The sequence below is a fragment of the Pipistrellus kuhlii genome, unplaced genomic scaffold (assembly GCF_014108245.1).
Source record: "Pipistrellus kuhlii isolate mPipKuh1 unplaced genomic scaffold, mPipKuh1.p scaffold_m20_p_2, whole genome shotgun sequence".
Taxonomy (NCBI): Eukaryota; Metazoa; Chordata; class Mammalia; order Chiroptera; family Vespertilionidae; genus Pipistrellus; species Pipistrellus kuhlii.
The window spans coordinates 164,829,548-164,850,128 of NW_023425515.1; the positions used below are offsets into that span (position 1 = coordinate 164,829,548).

Sequence of the window (20,581 nt, forward strand, 5' to 3'; positions counted from 1 at the left end):
GCTCCGAGGCGGCTCTCCATCCTCGTGCTGCGGGGGCCCAGCCGCTCAGGGTCTCTGAGTCAGGTCCTTCTGGTTCTGGGTCTGGAGAAGGTGCCATCAGCTCCTAGTCTCCGGGGAGGGGTCAGGGAGAGGGAGGAAGGACCAGTTGTCCGTGGGGGGGGAAAGGGGTACCCGGACAGCTGCCAGCTCCCTTTCCAGCTCCCTTTCCCTTCTTTCTGAGCCACTCCCCGCCCTCACCTTCCCTAACATCTGGCGCCCGAGCCCTGAGGTTTCTGGGGCTCCGTGGGAGACCCTGTTCGCATCTGGCAACGCGCCCCCACAGACAGAGCCACTTCCGCCCGCCAGGTCAGCCCCCTCTCCCCCGCTCCTCTCCTGTCCGCACGCTCATTTTCAGTTCCGTCCTGTCACCTTAATGGGGCTCGGGGAGGAGATGAGGTCAGTGCTTATGTCTGGTCTCCCTCTGCCCTTCCAGCTAGACTTCGCTCGCGTCAGGCGATCCGGTGAGCCAAGGAAACATCATCCTCATTACAACAGCGAATACCAGCCTCGCTCCAGTCCAAGAGCCCTGCTGTGCACGCTGCAACTCGTCACCCCCCTGTGAGGGCAGACACGGGTGGGGAACTGGGCTCGGATCTGGGGTGACTTGCCCAAGGTCACCCATCAAGACCATCCAAATTCCTCAGGCAGGTCTGAGTCTGGGTGCTCCTGGCCTGAGCTCTCGGCCTCCCCCCTGCCACCCTACCCGCTGCCTGGGGTCGAACTGCCCCGGGGCTCCGCTCACCGATGCCCCAGGACCCATCGGCCCTGTCTGCAGGAGCACCTCTCCATGGGGTTCCTTGGTGGTGTCTCTAGACCGCAGTTTCTTTGGTTTGTACAGAAGGTTTGTTCAGCCTGGGCCCGAGAATGCCCATCCTTCCCGGCCACACCTTTTTTTTTTTTAACTCAAGGAGGGCTGGGGTTTTTGTTTGTTTTAAATAATTGGTGCCCAGCCTGTTAGTTCTCCTGTGTCTGAGCTGAGAAAGCTGGCCCAGCAAGGGACAGGGCTGCATACCGATGAAGGACCAGGGCCAGAGGGAGAAATAACAGACTGGCCATTTGGTGCCGCAGCCGACAGTCACTGAGCAGCACGGACAGAGGCAGGACAGAGGCAGCAGAGGCAGTAGCAGACTCTCCATTGTTTAGAGCACATGTGTCAAACACAAGGCCCGCGGGCCAAATCCGTCCCGCCAGGCCTTGCAATGTGGCCCGCACCGCGCTGTCATCACTGCACTCCGCTGCGTTTCCATCACAATGACAGTTTATGACTGTTCAGTAAACCATTCGGCCCGTGATTTAGGCTGGATTTTAGATTTTGGCCCCTTCTCTGATTGAGTTCGACACCCCTAGTTTAGAGTGAGGCTTTCCTGAGCACTGAGCTCCCGGCACCCCCCCCCCCCCCCCCCCCCCCCCGCCCCCAGCCCGCAGCTCCTGCAGCACCCTCGCCCGTCCTGGCCCTTGTTCTGAGCAGGTTCTTGTCACTGGCAAACTGACCCTCAGAGAGAGCCTTTATTAACCCCAGTGTGTGCCAGGCCCTGGGCTGGGCACTGGGGACACGGCCATCAGCACGGCCCGGCTGTGACTGGGCACAGCAGCGGTGAACCGGCCCTAGACCTGCTGGCTGAGCTCCTGTGCCATCCCGGCCGCCAGGCCAGCGAGACAGCCCGGCCTGGCCGCACCGGGAGAGCTCGGCTCGCATTTCAAACATTCACAGAAGCACAGAGACCAGCACAGCAAGCCCCAGGGAGAGAATGATGGACCCGACCCCAGTGCCAGGCGAGGCCTCTTCCTGTCCCTCTGCACCCCCTCCCCTGCTCCCCTCCAAATCACGGGAAGCTGGCTGGCTGCTCCAGGTCCCTGCTCTGCCCTGGGCATCGCCCACTGGATTTCCAAGTCCAGTTCCGGGCCCCGAGGTCCCCGTGGTCCCCGTGGTCCCCGGCCCTAAGGGGCTCAGGCAGCCGCTCCTCCCCCCAAACAGAATACACCTCCTTGGTGCAAAGCTGGCTCAGGGCGGCCTGGCAGCCCTGTCCTCATGGGCCTCTGGGCCTCTCGCTGGCCCTCCTGCAGGGTCACGCTGCACCAACACCCCCATCTTCCCCCCCCCCCCTCCCCCAGCTCAGGGGAATAGTAAATGAAGAGCTGGGCTCTGCAGTCGCAGGGCTGACAGGCCGGCAGTTTCTTCCGGGTTCATGTTCCTCTTGCACTTCCTCCCAGAGACAGGATCACTGAGAACCATAAATCCGTGGCCCGGCTGGGCCCAGGCGAGTACATACACTGGGACTGGTAAAAGCACAGCGGTGCCCTCCGGACGGTCCGGAGGGGGGAGGGGCGTGAGCAGGCTCCTGGGGCAGCCTTGGTCCTGTGGGGCAGACCCGCGGGCGTGGGGGGCACTGGCACCCGCCGCCCGGACTCCAGCTGCGCCCTGAGGCCCGGGGTCTTCGGCGGGTCTCCTCTCCGGGCCTCCGCCCGGCCCTCTGCCGTGGGTGTGGCACTCGCCTGGCAGGCGCACCATCACACGCGGCCGTGGAGTCCTCAGCGTGGGCGGCAGAGGACGGACCGGATGCACCGAGGGTGGCCGGGCGCCGGGGCCGGCTTCTCCACCCCGGTCACTGCCCTCCCCTAACGGCCCCGTCTCCCTGGGAAACCAGGGTGGACGGGGTGACAGCTCAGTTATCTGCAGGCCCCGCTCTGCACGAGGTGCTGTGAGGACCGTCCTGTCTCCGTGCTCCTCTCTCTCCTGTCCGCTGAGGGTTTAACAAACAGGCAGCAGCAGCGAGGACAGAGCAGGACCTGCCTTCCCAGTGCACGTCCCACTGTGCCCTCCACAGCAGGGGCGGAGGGGGCAGCCTCCGGCGTGAATCTGCCGTGCACCCCACGGCCCCCGTTCTCCATGGGTTCGGCCCCTGTGAAGTGAGGGGTGGCCTCCGTGGGCCAGCTCAGCCCCCACGTGGGTCAGGGTGGAGGTGGGAGTGAACATAAGAGGGAGAGGCGGAGGGGTTCCCGGAGGGCGGACCCAGGAGTGGGGAGTCCCTGTGCCCGGGGACGAAGGGCAGAAGCAGAGTCCTAACTTTTGTTCACCCCGGGGCCCGGGCAGGTGGAACTCAGGGGTGGGCGGGTGGCCCCAAGGCCCCCCCACCAGCACTTTGAGGGCTCCCCCTCAGCCCTGGCTGCCCCCACGACATGGCCCCTCTGGGCCACAGAGAATTAGGGAGGCCGAGCAAGGAGGCAGCAGAGAGGAGAGGAAGCAGAGAGAAAGATGTCCCTCTCTTGATCAGACCTTGCAATTTGAAAAGGGAGGGAGGGAGGGAGAGAGAGAACATGGAGGGAAAGGAGACAACAGGAATGAACTGGGAGGGAGGGTGGAGAGAGGGAGGAAGGAGAGACCTGGGAGGGAGGGGGAGGGACAAAGGACAGCAGCAGAGAAATGTGAGGGTGGGAGTCACAGAGACCTGCTCGGGACGGGGAGCCCAGTGAGGGAACGCAGAGAGGAACAGGGAGACGGACAGAGGTTTGGGGGAGACCGGGAAATAGGGACAGAGACAGGCCCCTCTCAGCCTGGAGTGGACGGGCTGGGCAGAGGGCCACCTGGAGAGGCGGGCTTGGAAGGGCGGCATGGTCACCTGGTCTGCTGGGCACTGCCCCTGCTCCTGAGTCCCTGGAGAGACTCCGGGCAGACTCAGCTCCGTGGCCCTACAGGCCCTGCAGGACCCCAGCCTTGGCTGACTCTCAGGAGACAGGATGGCCCTCCTGTAGGGACCGCTGACCAGGGGAAATGCGCCCCCACCCCCATATGCACCCCCACCCCCTGTGCCCGGGGCCATCCCTCTCTCAGCCAGGCCTCCTGCCAACTAGGAGCAGCAGACCCCGTGCCTCTGACGGATGGGTCCTGCTGCAGGCCCCTGGCAGTGGCCAGGGCTCGGAGGGCTGCGGGTTCTAAGAAAGCTCCGGCTGGGACAGAGCGGTCCATCTCTCAGGGTCCCACCCCAGGGCCGGCTGCTGCTGAGCTCCCCTTGCTCTCAGAGGGAGACTGTGGGCGTCAGAGCGTCAGGGCAGGGCCCAGGGTGAGCAGAGAGGAGGAGCGAGGTGAGACCGGGCCCGGACGGGTGCAGCCACGTTCAGGGGGCAGAGGGGAGCTGCCGGGGCTGGCTGAGCCCTGTGTGCCGGGCTCCAGGCCGGGCGCCGCCTCCATCCCGGCTGTTTCCCGGCCTCTTTGTTTCCCTTTGCCTTTGTCTCCTTTCCTCCTTTTCTCTGAAATTAAATGGGATCCAACTGCTGGCTCCCTGTGTGTTCTGCTCATGGCTCAGCCCTTTTCATTATTACTAGAAATATGTCCTCATTGTACAGCTTAATTCTGCTTATCTGGAGTGGATTAAGTGCTCACAATGACATGCAGCACTGAGTCCTGGGCATCCCTGTTAAAGGAATTCTGCCACGACCTAATTAGTTCCATAAACCAGTGTGTGTGTGTGGGGGGGGGAGGGGGGCAGAACGGGGAGCAGGAGTGGGGTGGGGGTAGGCGAGGGAGGGGGAGACACAAAGGAGCCTGGGGGTGGGAGTCAGGAGCCCTGGGTCCTCACCCCAGAGGCTGGTGTTCTGAGCGACACTGGGTTAGTCCCACCCTGAGGGGCTTGCATGGGGCTGGGCGGGGAGGTGGGAACCAGGGGACCCCTAGTCTTCAGGGGGCAGGCAGTGCAGTGGGTCAGAGTGCAGGCTCTGGAGCCGGAGGCTGGGGTCTGAACCCCAGCTCTGCCACTAGGGGCTGTGCCTTGGTCTCCCTGTCTCTGCGCCTGTGAAATGGGGGCCTGTGACTGGGACCGTGGACCAGGGTGAAATGAAGGGACGTGTGACGGTGTGAACAGGGTGTCAGGAGGCGACCTCCCTGAGGGGTGTGCAGAAAGGCCGCCTGGGAGCCGCCCCCCTTCCCCTCCGTCCACGCTAAGCTCCTCCTTGGCTGCAGCCAGCCAGGAGCAGAGGGAACGTGGTCCTGACACAACGAGGGAGGAGCACGCAGGGGGCGAGCAGGAGGCGAGAGCTGAGGCATGTGCAGTGCGCAGGACTGGCAGAGCCGGGCCCCACAGCGAGGTGCTGCACGGCCTCCGTCAGCCGGTCCTGTCCCCGGGTGGCCTCTGGACCTCGGTCCCGCTCTATAAAGAAGGGGTTGCCTAGATCTTTCCATCGCACCTCGCCTCCCTAACCCAGCAGGTGTTACTGAGAGGGGAACCAAAGCCCTCCTCAGGGCTGTCAGGGGCTGGGGGCAGGGCCTGCGCACAGTAGGTGCTCAGTAATGTGGGCTCCCTCGTCCGGTTGCTCTCAGCAGCTTCGAGGCAGGAATCTTCCTGGAGGGATTTTTCCTACCAGGTGGCCCTCAGGATGGGGTAGGGAGGCGGGCACTGTCCTGGGTACTGCCCGGGCCTCGGGCTGGACCAGGGGGAGGCAGGCAGGCAGGGAAGGCGACAGCCCCAGGGGAGCCCTGCTGCCCTCAGAGCTGGCCTCCTCCCCTCCCGCCCTGGCCTGCCCTCGGAGGCTGTTTGGGCTCAGGACTGCCCTGCCTTCCCGCCTGGTTCACCCAACGCCACACCGGAATTGGAGCTCGTCTTCCTCCCAGGGAAGTCTGTGCAGGTGGCAAAGGTCTGGGAAAGACGGATCTGGGTTCCGGTTTCAGTCCCAGCCTTGGTCCTTCCGCCCCCCGATGGGGAGAAGCCTGCCCTCCATTGAGGCCTGAGACCAGTGCTGGCGTCAGTGAGGCTCACAGCACATAAGGGGCCACGCGACTCAGGCACCCATCCCCATTGTCCCCACCATCCCCACGGGCCCCCGGGGGTCTCCGTGTGGCCTTCCGAGCCCCACACCTGCTGCATTCACACCCCGGGGCCTTCCCCCTGCTCCAGCCTCGGGGGAGCCACTGAAGCAGAGCCAGGCCCCACGTCTCATTTCCAGTTTTTAATGTTTTTCTTGTAAAACCAAAAATATAAAACTGGCAGGAGAATGGAAAACAAGTCCTGTACACTCTATATACACGAGGTCTGTGATTTAAAGCCATCGGGGAGAGAACGGGAAGACGCAGTCAGGGACCGGCACAGCCGCGGACCCTGCCCGCGCCTCCGCGCACCGGCCGGAGCTGGGCGCGAGGACCGGCACCCAGTGTGCAGAGCTCCGGTCTGCGGCTCAGGCCGGCGCGCGGAGGGCGGGACACACACCGGTGGGCCAGGCAGCGTCTGCGGTGGAGGGCGGGCGGCGGGCGGCCGCCTCAGGTGTCGGTATAGATGGAGGGTATGTGACTGAGGCAGTGGTCGAAGGCCCCGTTGGGGAAGAAGCTGCAGTCCTCGGGGCCGCTGGGCACGACGTCCTCTGGCGGCTGTGGCGGCAGCGCCGTGGGGCACGGGGCCTCGGCCAGGGCCTCGTAGCCTGTGTGGGCACAGGGTCTGGCTGGAGAACTCGGGGTGCTGCCTTGTCATCTTTTCCCAGCTCCCACCCCCGCCCCCCTCCTGCCTACAGGCCCTCTTCCTCTTGGTGTCCCCTGAGTAGGGCCTGGTCTGAGCCCTCTGACCTCCCAGAGAGGGTGGGGAGGGGCGCCCTAAGCCTTGTATTCCCAATGGGCCCAGGGCAGCTGGGGAGATAGGCACAGGCTGGCTTGGGGATTGCTCACCCAGTGCTGGGTTGTGGGGCAGCATGTGGGGTGGGGGGAGGGAGGGAGAGAAGCCGGGGTATCCCAGCTCTTGCCTGCAGGGGCTGGTCCCCTCCTGGCAGAAGGACCCCGCCCATCCCACCGTTTCAGGTCCCTCCACCCGACACAGGAGCCCACGGAAGGGACCGGCACTCCCTGGCACCTGCTCTGGGCTCGGTGAGGTCGTATCACTCCGGCTTCATAACAGCCCTGGGGGACGAGACTCACTGTCCCACTGCGGAGCTGAAGAAATGCCCAGCGGCAAGACACTTGCCCAAGTTCAGTGGGGGAGGCGGGCTGTGGACCCAGGTCCATCTTCCATCGGACAGGCTGTCTCCCGGGAAGGCCCTCAGCATGGGAGGGGCCTGGAGAGGTCGCCTTATCCAGGCCCCGCCTGCCCTAAGGGCTCTGTGCCTGGGCTGTTGTCATGAACGTTTGTAGCCTATGACAGGTGGGCCTCAGTCTTCCCATTTGTGCAATGGGTTCAGGCTGAACTATTCCCAAGGCCCCATGGTGCCACCTTTTTCAACCTTGCATGCTTATGCTCAGCTCGGCAGAGGAGATGTGGGCAGGGTCTGGAATGGGCACTGGAAAGGAGGCTGCCGCTCAGATAGCAGGGCCAGGGGAGGCGAAAGAACCCCCTCCTTTGCTGTGGGGGCATGGACACTGCCTCTCGGCCACTCGGAACTCCAGGCCTGGCTGCTCACCAAGGAATCCCACCTTGGGCTGGTGGGAGGCTGGTGGAGGATGGGTGGGTGAGAGCTAGGAGAGCTGTGGCCAGTGGCCAGTGGCCAGTGCCTAATCACATATCAACCCACATGGGTACAAACATGGCACACACACACCCTGTGACTGGGTACACATAAGCCTACAGCATGTATGTGACATGTGCCCACCCCAGAGGTACTTACACCATATATAAACACAGTCTGTACACACAGATGGAATTATGGGATAGAGAACACATGAGTGTATGCATGGATGGAGAGGGGGGGTCACATGATGGGCACACAGATGGGAATGAACACCAGCACAAGCATGATGTGAGCACGTGTGTGCACACATGAGCACGTGTTCTGCAAGCTCCTTACACACTCATGGGGCTCACACTGCCTAGAACTTACCTATGCCAGCTCCTTGTGCATATGCACACAGATGGGTTTCATGGACACATAAAAAATAAGACATATGCAGACACGGGAGCATGCGTGTGAATGGAAAACACGGTCCCACAGCTTTGTGTTTGCTCTTCTGCGGCCTCGGTGCTTGTCCCTGTGACTTTATGCCTACAAGGGGCCTCTGGGACAAGGTCTCAGGCTCCCTCTGTCTTGGGATCCCCACATCCTGCCCAGGCCTTGTAGCTTCCAGCAGGACCTGGGCCCTGGCTGATCTGGGTGGGGCTTGGCTTGGAGAACTCACCCTCTGTGCCCTGCGCTGACCAGGACTGGACCAGCTGGTCTGTGCCTTGGGCTCCCACCGCCCTGCCCTCTCACCCCAGCCAAGGCCATTACCTGGGGGAGCCCCAGAGCCCTGAAGGGACACGCGCAGCACAAGAGCAAGCATGACCCCAGGCTCTGTCCCTTCCTAGCAGTGGGGTCCCCCTGGGCCTTCGTTTCCTCATCGGTTAAACAGATCAGTGTTTCTCTCATCCATGCTGGATCCCCAGGCCCACCACTGTGCCCCCCACTACACACACACACACACACACACACACACACACACAGTAGGTGTACAGTAAATATTTAAAGGGAACATCAACTAGACTGTGAGCTCGTCTGATTCTTCTGCGTCTTCAGAAACCTGTCAGTCCAGGCACAAATGAGCCGTGGGAGGCTGTGGAGGAAGTGACTTTGGGTCGGGCAGGGTGCATGTCCCTATTCTGTGGGGTCCTGGGAACTCGCTAAGCTTCAATTTCCCCTCTGCAAGCGGAGATGACTCTGCCCAGGGGGGTGTCCCAAGGCTGTGGGACAATGGGCATAAGCACCCAGCACAGGGCCGGGCTGTGGCCGGCGTTCGGGGGAGGGAGCCATGTGGGTGGGGCTTACCTGTGGCAGGTAAGGCTGCACTGAGGCCGTGGTAGCCGTTGGGCCGCAGGGGGTTGAAACCAGGGGCCTCCCCTGCCAGTGCGTCCCCACTGGCTGCTGGCTCCGCTGCCCGGTAGCAGTCGCCATAGGGGAAGCAGTTCTGGATGGCGTGGAAGCTGCCCTGGTACCCTGCAGAGGGAGGCAGCAAGGACTGCATCAGCCAAGGAACATGCCCAGGTGGGAGGGGAAGGTCTCTGCTGCGCTGTGTAGCTCTCAGCCCCCCCCCTCCCGGCCCCCCAAATGCTTCCTGAACAGGCATGAGGGTGTGACTGAGAGAGGGGAGTCCCCGGTGGAGAGGTGCCAGCTCTGCCCTGCCCAGAGGGAGGGGCGCCTGGGCCTCCTGTGGCTGCACCTGCATTGTCGGTGGCTGAGGAGTGCTCTGCCAAGGGCACTGCTGGCACTTCCTTCCCCCTTCTCCTCTGAGACACCCGGGCATCCAGCAGCAGGTGTGCTCCCTCTGCTGGGAGAGCCTTATCGATGGAACCAGCTGGCTTTCACCCTCAGCACAAACTTCCTCCAGGAAGAGTCTACTGTCGAGTCCCTGACTCTGGCTTCTCCGGTGAGGCCTCAGTGCCTGCTGTCACTGTTACCCCGCGCCTCCCCCGGTTCGGGGTCCCATCTTCGGGCACCTAGCGGGAGTCCATGTGGTCCCACCCTCTTGGGCACCCAGCAGGAGTCCGTGTGTGGACAGGAGGGGCCGCAGCCGGCACTTACCTTGGGGGCTGGGCAGAGGCGGGGGCGGAGGGCTCTGGAAGGGCGGGTAGGGTGGCTTGCTGGGGAGCGTGGGGAAGGGCTGGCCGCCCGGAGAATGGCTCTGGGAGGACGGTGGCAGCGGCGGTGGCCCAAGCCCCTTCAGCGGGCTGACCATGGGCGAGAGGAGGCCAGGCCCCAACCTGGAGAACACAGAGGCAGCGTGAGCAGGATGGGCTCAGGGGTGGGGTAGGGGGGCCCAAGGCACGGCCACTGCTGCCTGCTTCCCTCCAGCAATGGTGAGCTCACTAGATGGCCTGCTCTACCGGGGACAGTACGGTTAGAGAGGAAGATTTCATTTCTGATTGTGTTTAAACTGGAATTAAATCTCAGACCTCGTAAGCATCAGAGCCCAAAGGAGTCAGTAAAGGAAAGCTGCCGTCTGGTGTTTGGGACCGACAGCAAGGAGCACGACCTTCGGGGGGGACAGAGCTGTGTTCGCAGCCTCCTCGGCCTCACTGGCCACGTGACTTTGGGCAAGAGGCCGGATGCCTCTGGGCCTCGGTTCCCCCCGTGGCTGCTGTGTCCCCTGCGTGACACACTGCGGCTCCTGACCCAGGGCTCAGGGCCGCCTCCCCTGCAGGTCCTGACACCGACTGCGAGCCGCTGCGGCGCCTGGAGCGGGAGCAGCCGCCACGAAAGCCCAGGAGACCCCCCACGGCACTGACAGTGCGCTCACTGCCTTCGCCTCCCGCCTGTGTCCTCACAGATCGGAAACCAAGGCTCAGAGAGGTTGCCTGGGCTAGTCCGGCCACACGGCACTGCCGTAGGTACGGGGAGAACGACATGGATAAAGCAATGCAGGCCAAGCACCGGGACGACGGCAGGTACGTGGCTGGCCACTCGTGAACCATCTCGTTGTGAGACGAGGGGAAGGAGACCAGCAGGTGGGCCTTGTTCCCGCGCTAAGTGGCCTCCTGTCTGTCCCCGACATCTCTCCCGGACTCACGTGCCGCCCTGGCCCGCCCTCCGGGCGCGAGGTGTTGGCGGGACAGATCCGTGCCTCTGAGGAAGCAGGGGAAGAGGCCGGTGGCTCCATGTCTGCAGCTCTGCCGGGTCCTAGCTGCCCCTTCAGTGAGGGCCTCCTGCCGTCACTGCGTCACTGTCCCCCACTGCGCCGCCCCCACCCCGGGTCCAGCCCAGCACTGTGGGTGCTCTGAGGGCAGCAGCAGGGCGGCCTCGCACTGCGCCTGGGTCCCCAGCCCCGCATCTGACACCTGCAGGGACACTCTTGCCTCCACCTGCCGATGAACTGGGTCCTCATCACGGCCCAGGGAGGAACTGCCATGGCCGGCTGGAGGCCCGGCCCCACTGTGCTCCATAAACTGAGGGTCTGTGCCAGGTGTGTGCTCTCCTAACCCAGTGGTCGGCAAACTGCAGCTTGCGAGCCACATGTGTCTCTCGAGCCGAGGTTTGCTGCTCTGTGGACTGAGTTTGCCGGCCACTGCCTTAGGGAATAACACTTAAAAGACATTTAAATAATGTACTAATGTCTTTAACCTGAAGTCAAAACTTCTGGGTAAGAGTAAGGCCTTACGCAGTGGTCGGCAAGTTCATTAGTCAACAGAGCGGCAAATCACGGCTCGAGAGCCGCAGACTGCCGACCACTGGGTCCTAACCGGTTCTCAGGCTGAGACGGGCCGAGGTGTGGCTGCAGGGTGGGTCCTCCCATGGGCCCGCTGGGTGGTGCTGTCTGTCTGAGGCTCACGCCAGCCTGGTCCCCACACTCCAGCTCTCCCCTGATTTCCTGCTGGCCCCCCTCCTGCGGGAGGGCCCGGACCCAGTCCTCTGTCCCTGGTGCTCAGTCCTGGCCTGGCGGGCAGCGAACAGCTGGGAAGCACTAATACACGCGTGTCTGAATTGCTCAGCCACAAAACCCTGATGGGCGGCACTGCGGAACGAAGGAGAGCCAGGCCTGAAGGGGAACAAACACGCGTTTCCCACGTTTGTGTTTCCTGCCTCACACCTGCCATGGACCCACACTCGCCACCTTCACAGCCAGTGACATGAAACAGAACGCGGCTCTCCCCACAGCAGACGCGAGGGCGAGGCTACGCGGCTCTACCTGAGCCCTTTAAAAGGAAACAGATCCTCTGGAGCGCCTCTTCTGAGTCATGCCAATGGCTCCTAAATCAAATAGGTTTTGCTCCAATTGGAACCTATAAAAATTAATAGGAAACCTCACTGGCCTGGCAGACGCAGGGCTTCATACCTCGTCCGGGGCCGGGGTAGAATACCACCCTATTCGGCGTCTTCCCTGAGCCAGGATAAATACATTTGGTCATGAAGCCGGGCCCTCTCAGCGTATTCCTGAGTGAATCAGATAATTCTGTCCGGCCCTTAAACGTCCCAGCAAACCCCTGGGGAGCCGCTGGGGGCCTTCCCTGTTGATTTTGGCAGGAAGGGGAGGCTGCAGGCCTTCCCCCGCCTCCTCTCGGGGCTGGAAAAAGAAACCCATTCAAGCTGGGCCGGGCCTGGTGTCAGGCTGAGGGCCCCTCTCCCGCAGCGGCAGCCGGAGGAGCCTGGGCGCCCGGCGACTGGGGTGACTGGAGCCCGGGCTCCCGCAGGCCCGGGTGGGTGGGCGGGCGGGCGAGCCGGGGGTCTGTCGCGGGCTTGTCATCACTCTGCCTCCATCGCGGGAATTCCTGACGGGCACTTATACAGGCGGCAGGCAGGTGATGGATGAGGCAGAGCAGAGCGCACATGCCCGGGTGGGAAAGGCCTCCGTGGTTTATTTTGCTTTGGCGGGCGATGCTCTGGGCTAGCTGGTGGGTGAGCAGGTGGCCGGGCCGGCGGGTGGGGCTAGTGGCCTGGACGCGGTGCCCAGTGACACAGATGGTGTCAGCACATGCAGAGGTCTTGCCCTCCCCCAGGGAGGACCGAACGTTCCCTTCACAGAGAAGGAACTCAGGCCGTCAGGGCCCTGTCCGGCTGCCTCTCTGTGGCTGTCCGTGCCCTCACCACCACAGTCTGCCCTGGCTCCCTGCACGGCACCTCTGCCCCCCCCTCGGGGGGTGGGGGGTCCTCAGATGGCCCTCTTCTCTCCACAGCCAGCGTTTCCCTACATCCGGCTTGTTCCAGGTCACTAATGCCTCCCTGCCCACCCACAGCCCTGCTCAGTGGCCACCACCCACACCCGATGTTGCTCCGGCACCCTAGCTTAAGGTGACCAGACGTCCCACTTTTGGTGGGACAGTCCCGATTTTTAACAATTTGAATCTTTCCACAAATTGGGACTCTTTTAAAACACCACGGGACGTGGGACAAATTGTTAAAAATCGGGACTGTCCGCCAAAAGTGGGACGTCTGGTCACCTTACCCTAGCTCGCGCTGCAGGCCTCCTCCCCAGCCCTGACCGCTTCCTGGTCGCACCATCACACAGTGTCCCGCCACCCTGTGACCTCTCTCCGGAGCCTGTTGGCCCCCACGGAGATCCCAGTGTCTCAGGACACACCAGGCTCTCACCACGCGTGGCCTTCACACGTGCTGCCCCTTCCCTAGACTCCTTCCTCAGCCAGCTCCTTTGTAACCCAGAGGCCCAGCGAGCACCACCGCCAGGTGCCTTCCTGCCGGCCTCCCCACCACACTGGGTTCTCCTCTGCCTTCCCTCACGCACATGTCTGTGTGGCCCATCCCTCAGGCCTGTGCCCGTCCGTCCCCTCCTCATAGGAGCTCCCCCAGGCTGGGGTCGGTGCCGCAGGGCCTGCCCACACCAGGGGCTTACGTGGATTTAGAACAAAAGGGCGAGTGAGTCGCCTGAGGAGCCCCGGACAACAAATTTGGTGATAAAGCCAGGTCAGCCCAGGCACAAGTTGGCCAAGACTGTGGCCTGGGGGGGAGGGAGGGAGGACAGGGGAGGCGGAAGCTCTGGAGCGGGCCCTGGGGGGCAACTGGATCAATTCCTGCTGGAGATAAGCAAACGTGGCAGGGAGGCGGGAGGCGGGAGGCAGGGCAAGGAAAGCAGGCTTTGGTAGCGTTGGGGGCCAGCAATTAGCACATTCACCATTTCCAGCTGATTAAGTGGCCCCAGGGGAACTGCACTGATTGCAGGAAGAGGCCGCCCCTCCCTGCAGTGGCCCTGCCCTGAGGGCTCCTGGGCAGCCTGCAGGACCTGCCGTGGGTCCCAGCTGCACCGTCCAGAGTGGGGGCGAGGCCCAGTGGGCATCTTGGAGTGGGCGGTGGGCAGTCTGCTCACCAAATGCACAGTGCGAGCCAGAGGAAAAGCCGAGGGAGGCAGGACACCCCCACGGGAGAGGAGAGAGGCATCGAGAAGCCCAGGTGCCATTCCCTCGGTCTGGGAGGGCTACTGGGAGATGCCAATGAGATCGCGCCCGGAATGAGCTTGACACAGACGAGTTTGACACAGACGTAGCACATAGCTGAGTGCTGCCTAAGCGCTGGCTACTTCCCTCAGTAACAACCACTTATTGTGAGGGGCGCCTGCCCGCACCAGCCCCCGATGCAGGTGCCGCTCACCAGCTGGGAGGGGCTGGCTTGGTACATACCCGTCCCTGGTGCTCTCGGCCGTGGGCAGAGGGGACAGATGGTGGGGACCGGTGGTGGCTTCCAGTGGGTGGTGCCTGGAAGGGACGTCGTGCGTGGGGGGCAGGAGGCCGGGTGCGAGCCCATCCTGGGGGGCGATGGAGCCAGGATACAAGCCTGCAGGGAAGCAGACAGATATCTCGGGGCTTCGGCCACTCCCTAGAGACGGCTGTGGACAACCCCGTAGCTGTGCACCTGCTTACGGGGAGAGAGAAGGAAACCAGCCAGGCTGTGGCCACAGGTTAGGGGCCCAAACAAGGAGAGGAGGGGTCCACGCTGCTCTGCTCGTGCCCTGGCTTCTTGAGGGGCTGTGTGCGGAGCTGAGGCCTACCCTGGAGCAGAGGCCTGATGAGGGCTGTCAGAGGCCTGGGCATCCAGGTGAGAGAGTGTGTGTGTGTGTGTGTGTGTGTGTGTGTGTGTGTGTGTATGGGGACAGGAGGACAGGAGGACAGGGTGGAGCAGCTGCCTCCACCCTCCAGGCTACTCGGGGAAAGAAGGGGCTTGCTCTGGTGCCTGTGTAGCCCCAGAAGCGGAACAGGGCTCCTGGACTGGAGAGAAGCAGGCTGTGGCTCAGGGCGTGGCCCTGCCTTCTACCGGCCAGAGGCTGTGAGGCAATGGACCATCCGGAGATGTGGGAGCAGAACCCGGATGTCCAAAGAGAGGACCGCTGTGCTAGCGGACGGCGGGCTGGCCCGGGGACCTCCGAGAAAGGACGCCACGGAGGGTGAGCAGGCCGGACACTGCGCACCTGCTCTCCCAGGTGACGGCAAAGGAAAGTCATGTGAAGCCAGCTCCAGCTCCGGTTCTGGCGGGGACGCCTCAGGTGCGGGCTGCCCTGTGGGCTGGCGGAGGCCCGGCTCCGAAGGGGCTCCTGAGGGCCCGCTGCCTCTTGCCCGTGTCCTTACCCTGCCCGTCGGAGGGGCCGCTGCTCCCCGGCAGTGATGCCGTTGTCCACCCCCCACCGCCTCGCTCGCCCTCACCTCCTTCCCCAGCTCCGCCAGGACGGCCCTGGAGGGGGTTCTGTGGACGGCGCTGGCTTGGCCCTGCTCTGCTCACCATGCTCACTGCCATCTTGAACCCATTTGGGGGCCTGATAGCTTGGAAGGCCTCGCATCCTGATAAATCCTGCACCCTCTCCCTCAGCCACGCTGGCCTCACGCTTCTCACGTCCTCCCTGCCCGGGTCTGCTAACGCGGCCCCCCGGAGAAGCCGCTGAGGTTCCCCATGGAGACCACAGGTCCTTCTGCTGAGAGACAAGCTCGCAGGGGCTTCCAGGAGTCCGACAAGGACCATTCAATGTCCCCCTCCCCAGCACCTCCCTCGCCTTCACCCCTCTTCGGGACTCTTCCATCCCAACCTCTCCCCCTGCTTCCCCAGCCTCCGTCCGGGTCCCCGGGGGCCCCGCCTCCTGAGGACGAGCTCATGAATGAGGCATGTTGAACATGTGACCAGACAGTGGATGGAAATGAGGGGATCACCACATCGTGATGGGCAGGGAGAGTGGGGAGCCCTGGGGCTCGCCAGGCCTCTCCCCCAAAATGCACCACTTCAGGCTGTAAATCAGCGTCATCAATCATCAGCCCTGAGTGCCTCACCTCTGGCCCTAACATCTGTTCCCCACTGTGCTTCAGGCATCTGCCGGCGCCTGCAGCGGAGCCTGGGGCCGAGCTTAGGAGACCAGGACTCCTGGGTCTGCCTGGCTGGTCCTTCCCTCCCCGCTGCCCGAGAAGCTGCTGGAGGTCAGGACCAGCATGGGGCCTGGCACACCCTAGGTGCTCAGTTTGGCAAGGTGTGGCTTAGCAGCCGGAAGCGGCAGACAAGGTGGGTAAGGGCACAGCCTGAACCAGAAGGCCCGGGTACCAGCCTCTGACGTTTACTGGTGATGGGACCTCAGCAGAGAGCGGCTCGGCTTCACAAGAACCATTTCCTCCCCGGGAAGGGAGAGGGCATCGTGATGGGCAGGGAGGGGGGACGCCACGGGGCTGTCCAGGCCTCTCCCCAGACGCACTCCAGGCTGGAAAACCACGTGCCTGTTGAGGTTTACGTCAGTTAACACTTGTGTGTATGGCTGTCTGCTCACACACTAAGCGCTCTGACAGTTTCAAATCTGCTGCTACTTCAATTCGGAGAGGAAAGAATAAAAATTTGGAAAATAAAAAAATGTTTAAAACGGTTGGAGTAATTCAAGAAATCCCAGAAGGTGGGAAGAGCTTGCTGCTCTGATCCTGTGGTTTCTGGGGCGGGGGGTGGGGGGGTGGGGGGTGTTGGGGGAAGCAGGGGGGTGTGGAGCGGAGAGTGCTACGTTGTCAGCTGGAAGCCACAGGCCACACTGCCTTGTTCAGGCTGGAGTCCCAGCAAGCGGCCAGGAGCTCCTGCTGGGCCTGAGACCTGCCGGTGGCTGAGACCTGCCCGTGGCTGGTGGCCATGGGGTGGGCCCTGCAGGCGGCCTTGGGGGACCAGAGGCTCTGAGCCTGCCCAGAGGACCCTTGGGGACCCAGAGGCTTGAGGGCATCTCTGGCCACAGAGTTAGCAGTGAGCTGGAGTGACTGCAGCCACGTGGCCACCCTCACACAGCCTGGGCTCTCCTCTGAGCACAGAGTCCGGGGGGAGTGCATGGGCTTCCGGCCTGACTAAGGCAGGTCCTGAAGGAAGGGCAGGGGCTGCCTTGGTGGAGAGGAGGCGAGGGGTGGCTGGTGAAGTGTGTACCCGGCTCTGAGGAAAGAGGGAGCACAGGGTGTTCAGGAAACTGCATCCAGTATGCCAAGTGGGGGGGGGGGGTGTCAGGAGGCGCCAGGAGCCCCTAAGTTGAGAGGCCGTGGAGACCAGGCTGAGAGGAGCCCGGCTTCCTCCCCTGGGCAACGGAAGCCACAGACGAGTGTGAAGGAAGCCATGCCAATATCGCCCCGTGGTCCCACACAGCATCGCTGTCTTCCTGTGGGGCTGGGCAGCAGGGAGGGGCCCTCGGGGCTGTGAGCCTGGCCCTGCCTCCCAGCACGCATACCTGGCAGCAGCTCCTGGCCCAGGGCTCGGCCCCCCTTCCCGTCGCCGCCGGCCGCCAGCTGTGCGGACGCGTGGAGCTGCTGCAGGGCCAGGCACTCCGTCAGGACGTCGGCCTCGGCGTCAGGGCCCGTGTGCAGCTGGGGAGCAAGCACAGGGCGAGAGGGTGTTAGCACGAGACCGCCGGCCCCCAGCAGCCTCGCTGTGGGGGATAGGGCGGGAAGGATGGTGGCCCCAGGGCAGGACCCTTCACCTCACGGTGCCTCATTCCCTCATTTGTAAAATGGAGCTGACTGTGTCCCTCAGAAGGTTGTGCTAGTTCAGGCGTGAGAAGCAGATGCTAAGACGAGACTGACCGGGCAAGGATTTTGACGGGGAATGTTTACGTGAGCGCTGGGCAGGCTGGGAGAGATCAGACCACCTTACAAGTCTGCCCCCACGGGCAGGGAGGGGAAGGAAGTTGGTGGGAGATTCCTAGGCGGGTCATGGGAAGGGGTCTTGCCTCGGCACCAACATTAGGATGGGTGTCAACAGCGCAGCTGGGACCCCCCGGAGCACGTTCTGTAGCTGCCACAGAGCGAAGGGGCGAAGTGGGAGTGAAATAGAGTCAGTCGTACGTCCAGTGATTCCCACCTGCCTACACCGCCACCACCATTTTTCTTTTCTTGGCATAGACTCAGTGGAAATAGTCCAGGGGCAGGGACAGGAGACCTGGATTCACATCCTCCTCCATCTCCTCATCTTCCCTGCGAACATTGGGCCAACAGCCTCTCTGGCTCTCCTGTCCCCTGTCTGTAGCAACAATAATCCCCTCGCCCCGGCCGCTGTGAGGACCAACACATGATGGTGCAAGCACACTGCTGCACGTGCTGTGTGAAGGGCTAGCTGACAGCAGCTGGCTGTGTCCCACAGGGTCCCACCGTGGGCACTCAACCCCTACTGGGCCCTGAGCTCACTGCCTCAGAGCAAGGCTGGGCTGGCAGGTCTTTGGCCAACGACCCTCAGCTGTCCCTTGAAGACAGACTAGCGCCTGGCGCCTCTCCAGGTGGGGCCGGGGCGGGGCTGAGTGGGGCCCTAGGGACCCTGGGTGAGGAGTGGGCATGCACCTGGACGGGAAGGGCCCCTTCTCCCAAGAAGTCCCAAGGCCCGACTCTGAGAACCCTGAAGACAGACTCGTCCAAATCCTCATTTTACCAAGGACAGGCCCAACCAGGAGAAAGCGAGAGCCGTGCCTCACGTCGCTCTGTGGCTGAGAATCAGCCTGAGGGCTCTCCCACCCTCTCAGCCCAGAAGGGCCAGCACCCAGGTCTGGGGAAGGCATGCCCAGCCTCCCAGTGGGCTCTCGGCTCCTTGACCCAGCAGCTGTTTTCCATGTAAATTAAGTTTCTGGCAAAGGAGGGCCCGAGCATGCCTCGCAGACCGCAATGTCGATCGGATTAGGAGCAGCGGGAGAGGAGAATTAAGGGAGAAAAGCATTTCTAATTCTCTCTGAAACGCAGCAGGGCTGCCAAGGAGCTGTCATAATACAAGGGTCGCCTTACCCAGAAAGATACATCATCCCCGATGGCTCGAAATGGATGCTTATTGTTGGGAGGTTTGCAGCTCGAGGCTCCGGGTCCCTGGGGCCCGGTGTGAGCCAAGCATGGGGCCTGGGAAAACCAGGGCAGGATTCGGGACCTCGGGCACCAGGCCGCGGGGGGACAGAGCATCAGTCCCTGTCCCCACTCAGGCCCCTCACAGGAGAGGGGTGGAGAGAGCTCAGACCCTGGCTCTGCCACTCCCACGCTGCACAACGCTGGGCAGATCTGTGAACTCTCCGAGCCTCCATGTCTAAATACATCTCTAAAATGGGAAGAACAGTGCCCACTCCCTAGGCCCAAAGGAGACACAGTCCACGAAGCCCCAGACCCGGGGTTGAAGTTAAGTCGCCCTCCATTCCTGGGAATGTGGTGTTTTTCACCCCTGAGCTCAAGGCGCCTGCTTTGACCATGACCCTTCCCTGCTCTCCTGCTTCTGGCCCCGCTGCCTGCAGGAGGAAAACCAACGCCTCAAGCCCGGCTGTCTCCCCACGACCGTCTCTCCCACTGCTTGCTCCATCCAGCACCCAGTCTCCGCACCCCCAGCCCATGCCTAAAGCAGCCTGTGCTTCTCCGGTCTCCAGGCCTGTCTCTGCTCTATCCACGGCCGCACCCGGAGCTCTGAGGACAGCTATGAGACAGGGGTGCTCCCTAAATCCTGCTGAGCAAGCGAATGGCTCTTCCCGCTCAGTCACACCGACATCCCCGGACTGGGCCCTGATGTTTCTCTTCGCCCCATACCCTCCCTGGCTCGCAAGTGTGCCCACTCCCATGCCCCAGGAGCACAGTACACAGTGTGGGTAAAACCCCCCCAAGTCACGGCCCGGTCCCTTCCGCTGTTCGGGGCCCCTCAGCAGTTCGCACACTCCTTGTCCCAAACAGAACCCACTGCTTTCTCCTGCAAACCCGCTTCTTCCGTAGCTTCTCTGCCCTGGTCAGCCGCACCACCCTCCCGGCTGCCCCTCCAGCTCTGACCCTGGTGCTCCTCTGCCCTGGGCTGTTCTAAACCCTCCAGGTGTATGTGGCCACCCAGGGAAGCAGGTCCTCAAATTGCCCTACTGGACAGCCGAGGAGCATGAAGGGGGAAGGTACTAAGAAACGTGGCCAAGGCCACAGGTAGTGGGGAGAGCCCGGCAGGCTGGCTCCGGACCTCACACCCCTGCTCCTGGTGTGATTTTTTCTGAGACCCTCCGGTTCCCACCCTGACCGGCGAAGGCCCCCTCGTTTGTGCCCCTGACTATTCTCAGTATGCCCCTTCTGCAGGCTTTATTAAACTACACTGAATTCACTCTGTCTGTCTGTCCGTCCGCCATCCACCGGGTCCCCACTAAAGATGGGGACCGTGGTTTTCCATTTTTTGCATCTTCGAGCCCTACACAGTGCCTGACGTCAAATGTTTAACAAGTGAGCCACAGTGCGTGGGCAGAGGGATGAGAGGAGTGGGGTGGTCTGTCTGGCTGGCAGGGGGTGAGGACGTATGTTCGGGGTTGGGGGGTGTGAGCAGAGGGTGGGCGATGGACAGCAGCATCCTTGGTGGGTGGAAGGGTGAATGCACACGTGGGGTGCTGGCTCCTGCGTGAGGCTGGACATGGGGCTGGGAGGCCAGGAGGTGTCTGCAGAGCGGGGCCTGCAGCAGAGGCCGTCTTACCTTCTTACGCACCTGCTGCTCTTTGGCCGAATGGGCCTTCACGTGCTTGCGGAGGGAGCTGGGGTCCGTGTAGCGCTTGGAGCAGCCGGGGATCTGACAGGCGTATGGCTTCTGCAACATCAGAGAGCAGAGTGGGTGAGCGAGGGGCCACCGCCAGGCCCAGGTCCTGCTGTGTGGCCTGTGGGGGGAGGATGGCTGGCGAGGGGCAGGCTGCAGGCTCATGCCTGGCCCAAAGAGGGACAGCATGGGGAAGGGGGCACGGTCATGGTATCAGCTGGGATAT

At 62.9% G+C, this 20,581-nt stretch overlaps 1 protein-coding gene across 1 annotated transcript in view; it reads right to left on the minus strand.

Moving 5' to 3' along the window:
- Positions 1 to 5,963: 5,963 nt before the first annotated feature.
- Positions 5,964 to 20,581, minus strand: part of GLIS1 (GLIS family zinc finger 1) — a 220,128-nt gene continuing 205,510 nt past the window's right edge. The window contains exons 6-11 of the mRNA XM_036446838.2: positions 20,299 to 20,409; positions 17,078 to 17,213; positions 14,040 to 14,193; positions 9,499 to 9,677; positions 8,746 to 8,913; positions 5,964 to 6,441 (exon numbers count right to left, since the gene is read on the minus strand). Coding sequence (XP_036302731.1) covers positions 6,284 to 6,441; positions 8,746 to 8,913; positions 9,499 to 9,677; positions 14,040 to 14,193; positions 17,078 to 17,213; positions 20,299 to 20,409 — 906 coding nt within the window. The 3' untranslated portion in view covers positions 5,964 to 6,283. The remainder of the gene's footprint in view (positions 6,442 to 8,745; positions 8,914 to 9,498; positions 9,678 to 14,039; positions 14,194 to 17,077; positions 17,214 to 20,298; positions 20,410 to 20,581) is intronic.